The 7,418-nt window shown below is 42.9% G+C and overlaps 1 protein-coding gene across 1 annotated transcript; it reads left to right on the top strand.

The window, feature by feature from the left end:
* Nucleotides 1–716: 716 nt before the first annotated feature.
* Nucleotides 717–2,478, top strand: gadd45ab (growth arrest and DNA-damage-inducible, alpha, b). The gene is made up of 4 exons (XM_083911500.1): nucleotides 717–849; nucleotides 1,046–1,147; nucleotides 1,258–1,465; nucleotides 1,676–2,478. The coding sequence occupies exons 1-4, from the start codon at nucleotides 800–802 to the stop codon at nucleotides 1,787–1,789; spliced, it is 474 nt and encodes a 157-aa protein (XP_083767626.1). The 5' UTR covers nucleotides 717–799; the 3' UTR covers nucleotides 1,790–2,478.
* The last annotated feature ends 4,940 nt before the right edge of the window (nucleotides 2,479–7,418 follow it).

Genomic DNA, 7,418 nt, shown 5'->3' with positions numbered 1-7,418 from the left:
TGTACATCCAGAACATGAGAAAATATCACATTAGCAAGTAGAAGTAGGGGCAGCAGTAGCTCAGTTCATAGGTGACTTGGCTGGTTCGAGTCCCTGTGTGGACCGTGAATGGAGCGTGGACTGGTGGCTGGAGAGGTGCCAGTTCATCTCCTGGGCACTGCCAAGGTGCTGTTGAGCAAGGCACCGAACCCCCAACTGCTCGAGGTGCTGATCCATTGGCAGCCCCCTCGCTCTGACATCTCTCCATTAATTGCATGTATATAGGTCCTGTTTGTGCGTGTGTGTATTTCGGGCCTGTGTGTGTAACCTGTATAATAATATACTTATTATTATTATACTTATTAATAATATACTTATATAATATATACTTCTTCTTCTTCTTTAGAACTGCTAGTATTTGTTTATTAGGCTATTTGATATGAAAGTGAAGTACAGTAAAATGTCAGATGTCCTCTAGTGGCTTACTTGTGATGCCTTTTGTTGTGCGTGTCGGTGCGCGTGGAGACAATCATTTAAATCAGAGCTTTTATTTTGTTGAACTCTACACTTCCCAGAAGCAGCCACAGGGTGTCGCTATAGTAACGAAGACATCGATAGACCGACAGGGACCAATGGGAGCGGTTCATGCTAATGAGCTGCGGAGACCGTAGGTGGAGACAGCGGCTTCACTACTGGAAGCGCCGGACCCACCGGCACCGGGCATTCGTGCAGTGAGAGCCTCAGCATCCAGACACACACACGGACTCACACGGACTCATACACTTTCGCTCTGGATATTATCCAACACCAAACCGCTCGGATGTGCAATATGACTTTTGAAGAAACCAGTGGAGATAATTCTTCAGAAAGGTGAGTTTGTGCTCTTTATCTTTTTCTTTTTTTGCATTTCTCTTGGCTTCGCTGGTTCGGACTTGTTTTTGAGTGTGAACTTCGCAACTGGCGCTGTTTACAAACAGCGCACCATAGCCTGGGCTCGCTTTATACAGGCAGCTGTGGTTGTTTTGCGGGCTGATCTTCCATAATGACCGACTGTGTGTTTTCTCAGGATGGACCCGGTGGCTAACGCGTTAGAGGAGGTCCTGAGCTCTGCATTGCCCCAGGGTTGCATCACTGTTGGAGTCTATGAGGCTGCGAAGTCACTGAATGCGTAAGTTAAAAATAACAAAAAAAAAACACTGTGGCGTTTGTAGTTTGCAGACACTTTAGATAGATCTCCTTTTTTCTCACAACTCTGCTGTTTTTTTTTTTCGCCTTTAGGGATCCAGACAACGTGGTGCTGTGTCTGCTGGCCACGGACGACGAGGAGGACGTGGCTCTGCAGATCCACTTCACCTTGATCCAGGCGTTCTGCTGCGAGAACGACATCAACATCCTGCGGGTGAGCAACATGAGGCGCCTGGCAGAGATCCTGGGAGGAGTGAAGCCCGGGGGGGAGCCCATGGACCTGCACTGCGTCCTAGTTACTGTAAGTGTCATTCCTCGTGTTGCTCACTTCCCTTCACACTGGAGGGAGAGTTGTTTTGCCCTCACTGAGCTGCTTGTTCCCAGTGTCAGTCTCAGTACAGAGGAGATCCCTGTCGATACTTGCAGAGCACTGTTCCTAGCAGTGGTTGTGCAATAAGAAAAACGTCATGAATCAACAGATGGTAACTGTGTTCTGTCTTTGCTCCTGCAGAATCCCCAGTCATCCCTGTGGAAGGACCCCGCACTGAGCAAAGTCACCAGGTTCTGCAGAGAGAGTCGCTGTTTGGATCAGTGGGTGCCTGTGATCAACCTGCCCGACCGATGAAAGCGCGTGGAATAGGAATGTATTGTGTGCATTGGGGGAAACGTAACTGCACAAGGCCCGTGTTAATGTCTGTGTTGGACTTCTTCGGAACCATGCCCCAGAGAGAGAGACAGAGACAGAGAGAGAGAGAAGGAGAGAGAGGCGGGAGGGGCAGAGAGACTGACACAAGGAAGTCCCAACACATTTTGCCGGTCAGGGTGAACTCATGGGCCAAGGGAAGAGTGACTCAGCAGTCTGGCTTCCAGGATTTCCAACGTATGACTGCGCCTTTCTCGAGAAAGGCGCCCTTACAGGAAACTGAACCATGTGAGCGGAGGAGCACACGTGGTTGAGAGCACACGCGCACGACTGGGGGAGAGCAGACAGAGAGCTTCAGTTGGAGAGTCCAGGAACTGGATCCTGCTGGACTGGACCGGTCTCAGCTCCCTGACCGAACATTCCACACAATCTGAGCATTTCTTCAACAGCACGTTTATTTAATACTGCCTTAGAGTTTGGTTACTCAAAAGGGAAAGTTTTCATCGTTTGTTATTATTATTATTATTATTATTATTATTATTATTATTATTAATATTATTATTATTATTATTATTATTATTATTATTATTATTTTAAGGGCAATGCAATGTTTAGACTTGTCCACAAGCTGGTGTTTTCCTGTTATTCATTTAATGATTTATATTTATTGTGCACAGTTTATGGAATTCTGCCTTGTTAAGTTGAATGAAATAAACAACCAACCAAGAGTTTCCAGGGTGGTTTTGCCTTGATGATTTCCAGGTACTACAGGTTTAGCTGCTTCTGGTAAGTCACATGCCCACAGCTGGCACAGGGAGGGCAACATGTTGCACCACAGGGTTGGGATTTATCCTGGCATGTCACTGGGCAGGTTACAATCGAAACTCTACACACTTGTGACCCCTCCTGCAGCTTGGACAGGCCAGATCATCTAAAGAATCATCTAAATCTGCCACAGGAGAAATACAATAGCTTTGACTTGAGTAAAAACACTGCAAAATCCCTGCATTACAAAATTCAAAGTCATTTCTAAGAGTACCTCTAAATAAACTTAAAGTAAAAAAAAAAAATAAAGGTCAAAGTACACATTATCCAGACTGGACCATTTCAGAAGAATCTATATCATATGATTGGATTATATATCATTTTGTGTGCATTAATGCTTGCATCAGTAAAGATGGGGATCCTTTGTATTACTTCAGATGCTGCTGTCTCATGGAATCCCTTTCTTTATTGATGAAGGAACTGGGTAACATCACAGCTGCTCCTGTTCTAGAATAGAAATACAATGAATTTATAATAAAACTAATATGTAATATAACAACAATATATAGAAAAAATAAGAACCGTGTAAAATGTGTTGGCTCTTCATTATATTACAACATGTAAAAATCTAAACAAATAAGAAATATTTTAAAATGTCTAGGCACTACATCATGCTCCAATATGAAAACAGTGTAAATACTAGGGCTGAAAAAAATCGGATCTATGATAAGGTGTTAAAATAAAGGAATAGTATTGTAATTAAAAATAGTAGTGGAAATGTACTGTAGCCTATAAATAGGTATTGAGTATTGCACAGTGAGTTATTATTGCAGAGAACCTCTGATACATTATATCGATATATTTTTTGTATTATTAATCTGAATCTGCAAGGTAGCTACTAACATATGTTATCAAATAAATGTAGTGAGTAAAGAGTAAGTTGTTGCTTCTGAAATGTAGTATATATGAGCAGAAAATCAAAATATGTACAATTACAACCCAGTGCATGTGCTGTGCAACTGAGTAAGCAATAAGCAGGAGCTTCCTTGGAACCAGCTTTGCTCCTGCATGGGAAACCTGGTAAAAGTTGACCTTTCGCACATATTGAGGATCTAGTTACACTGAGGGGAGGAGAATTCCCATTGTAGTGTGAATGTGAGTGGGATGAGGCTCATCGTGACAGCTTGTTCTTCACAGCCTTCTGCAGCTACTCCATCAGAGCTAAATTTACTGCTGACTGGATTAAAAATAGCAGAGAGATCAGAATAATAATTTAAAAAAAAACATATTGAAGACCCATATCCGACTGTGCAAAAAGAGAAAACCAGAAATAAATGGCGCTCGCGCAGAGTGGGGAGGGACAAAGCCTTCTACACAGAGGGTCACAAGACAATGGATGCATGCGTCAGGGCTATTCAGATCTCCATTGCTAGAGCTGTACAGTACTTCACAAAAATAGCCCTGTGAATGGAGGTGTTGCCCCTGACCACTCACACACTGACAATAGGAGCACTCGTAATTAACAGGCAGCGTACGCAGAGAGGCTGACCCGCTGCAGAGATGTCAGAGGGCAGCCGGGGATGTTATGAGGACAGCCATTCTCTCTGGTGGTCCTATCAAGTGGTGGGTAGCAGATGGGGAGAGAGAAGTGGGTCAAAATGCATGACTGCCTGGAAGACAGGAAGAGAGGAGTGTAGGGTGTGACAGAATGGCCCGAGGGTTGGTGTTAAATTGACTGAAAGTTAAAAGGTGCAGTTTGCAAATGCGACGCACAGACAAACAACATGCAAATCTACCCCGCGCTGAACTGGTGTCAGAGTCCCATCAGCTCCAAAAGGCACGACAACGATTCTGAGGGTCTGCTGCTGTCCTCCTTTAGGGACGTCGGCAATCAGCAGCAAGTTTTTTAAAACAAGTGAACACTGATTGGACGTGGAAAGTGGCACAATAATGCCAGTAGTACCAAAGCAGCAGTGTAAAATAATACCCTGAAGCCAATTTGATCATTAAAAGACAGAACACGGGAAGAGGCCACTAAAAAGTAGGTGAGATATTGGAGATACCGGATTAGTGGCTTATCCCGGAGCTTCTCCGCCGCAATGACAAGTAATACAATCACTGCCAAGGATGCTGCTACAAAGCCGGCGCTATCCCTCATCTGACTTCAGCGAGGGTTACATCAATGTGGGCCAACAAATATGGCCTGACCTCATTGTGGATGTAACATCACACCTGAGGAGGACAGTGAGAAAGGAGAGAAAGGGCTGCTCAGAGCTGTTATTGCATAACAGACTGGTCGGGGCTCAGGGGCACAGGAGAACCTTCACCGAGAAATTAGAGCAAACTAGAATGTTTATGTGCTCCTGACCTGATACCAGAGACATTCACCCACTTGTTTGAACATGGCGACCTGTGAATCCAACAAAGAAGTGACAATTGGTTAACAGCCAGACTAGTTAATGACTAATTGCAGTAATTAGTGCGAACGAGGTCAAAGTAATTTTGTCTGAATTGGTATCTCTTTCCCCGTTTGAGCAGGGAAGTACAGACTGCAGGCCATAAATACCAGCAGAAAGCATGCTGTGTAGCAAGATGCTCAGGTTGAGTAGCTAGTTTTTCCCCGTGTGAACACTTACAGGAAGTCATGTCATAGGGACTTGAACAAGTTTAATCTAGCAAAACAGATTCAACAGTGCTAACTGAAGAAAGTGCCTATTAGTTTGATCCCCAGTATGACACACATGGGGCTTTCAAATTAGAGCAAGTACTCCAGAAGTGAGGTCACGTGGTGTAACGGCCTTTAAACTACACATAGGGAGGTCTTCGTGGATGTGAAAGTGAAACTTACCGTATTTTCCGGACTATAAGTTGCACCTTTTTCATGCTTTGGCCGGTCCTGCGACTTATACAGTATATTAATATATACGGTATAATTTCACATGTTCCTACTACTCCTGTAAACTGACACTGAAAATTTTAAATTTAAACATCCACTTCTAAAGACAACTGAGAAACACTGAACACAAATGCCCTCCAAAAGAAAATCATATTCTGCAGATTACAAGCTGCAAGTAGTGAAATAAGCAGCCCGAAAACGTTAATCGAGCAGCAGGAAGAAAGTTTGGAGTGAGTGAGAACTTGTGAGGGGCTGGCGAAGCAGAGGATACTCTAACTGTAATGAAAACAAAAAAAGCTAATCGCAGGCTAAAAGCTGGATAGCCACAGCTAGAGGAGCAAGTTCACAAATTGGTGCTTAAGCAACGTGCTGCAGGGAGAGGCTTGTCAACGGTTCACTTGCCCAGGTAGTTGCCAAGGCGATGAATATAAATATTTTTGCTGGAGGACCTTCTTGGTGTTACCGCTTAATGCATCCCCCCAAAAAATATGACCAATAATCCAGTGCAACTTAAACAGGTTTTTTTCTTCTCCATTATGCATTTTTTAGCTGTTGCAACTTGTACCCCGGAGCGACTTATAGTCCGAAAAATACAGTAATTACACCACGGACGTACTTGTTTCAACCTTAACTACTTCATTTTATTTGAAGTTAACCACATCCAACACTGAGGGTCAACGTATCTGGGGCTTGCAGAAATATACAATGCCATTGTTTTTAACTGACAACTTGGTTGTTGAACTAGCGGTTAACACAACATTGGCAACACATTCTCACTTCCAACTCATCACCCCTCGGTGTTACATCATAACGCACTGGGTACCCCTTTAGTGTTATTTTTCACCACGCAGGAAAGTCTGATAGACTTTAGCATGCTGTTAACGTTGGGCATTCACCAAGCGGCAACCTCCGATCCTGAAAAACGAAGGCACATAACGCCGGAGTAACAAAAACTGCAGTTCCCCTGAATGGCCTCTTGAGGCAGGGTCCAAAAGGGAGTCAATCCCCATAAACCCCCATTTTAAAATGCCCAACTTTAAAACAGAAATGAACATGTTTACAGCCTGGTACAAAAAACGGCACATATGTGATGAGCGGGGAGGGTTGACATTGACATATTATCTATCACCTTATTCAGTCAATGTAGCTAACATGCTAGCAAAGAACAGCCTGTATTTGGAGTCATGTTTCTGTCCATTTACCGCTCTCCTTTTCACTCTGTTTTGGTCTCTACACATTCCTGAGATATCTGGTTCTTTAGCTGCTAAATGGTCTACTGCGTTTACCGGCAACTCGCTAACTTTGTCTGGTATTTGGCGTTGGGCCGTCAGTCTTCATATGTTATAAATGAAAACATCTTTAAAGAGCTGAGTGGAACCGCAAAGTCATGATAAAACTCTGTGTGCTTTCATTTGACCTGAATATACAAATATTGATTAGTGCCGCTTTAATTCATAAATAGCTAATTGACACACAAACTAATAATCGCACGCACCCGGACTCCTTTGACTGTTAAATGTTCTGATGGGTTTATGTCCTGTGAAGTTTACAGGTTTTTAAAAAATTCACAGAACATGAACCCATTACATACTCTGGCTTAGCAAAGACTGTCTAATGCTTTTTCTGTAAGGTTGAGTTTTTTGTCCTTTATCTTACATTTGTTAAAAACACAAAGACTAATATAACAGACGTGTTTTCCATAGGTTTATTTGCCACAAACATAGAACATGACATGCAGGAAGCTGATACCTACACTCATCAGGTGAGAGAAACCACAAATATTGTAATTGTTTTTCTATTAAAAACGCAAATTCATATGCACTAGTACAAATAAACAAAATACTCCATAAACCAAAACAACACATTTAGTTTCAATTAAAAGAACACAAATCAATGTCACAAAACTGATACTGCACTACATTATTCATGGGCATATGAGACATATTTGAA

This window comes from Echiichthys vipera (assembly GCF_963691815.1).
Source record: "Echiichthys vipera genome assembly, chromosome: 3".
NCBI lineage: Eukaryota > Metazoa > Chordata > Actinopteri > Perciformes > Trachinidae > Echiichthys > Echiichthys vipera.
The sequence above is the reverse complement of the archived record's forward strand: the minus strand, read 5'-3'. Positions and strand labels throughout refer to the sequence as shown.

Bases quoted from the DNA above. Each gene is read 5' to 3' on its own strand.
- gadd45ab (XM_083911500.1), top strand. From the start codon at position 800: ATGTGCAATATGACTTTTGAAGAAACCAGTGGAGATAATTCTTCAGAA. The intron at 850-1,045 runs GTGAGTTTGTGC...GTGTTTTCTCAG, and splicing joins GGAGATAATTCTTCAGAAAG to GATGGACCCGGTGGCTAACG. The intron at 1,148-1,257 runs GTAAGTTAAAAA...TTTCGCCTTTAG, and splicing joins GCTGCGAAGTCACTGAATGC to GGATCCAGACAACGTGGTGC.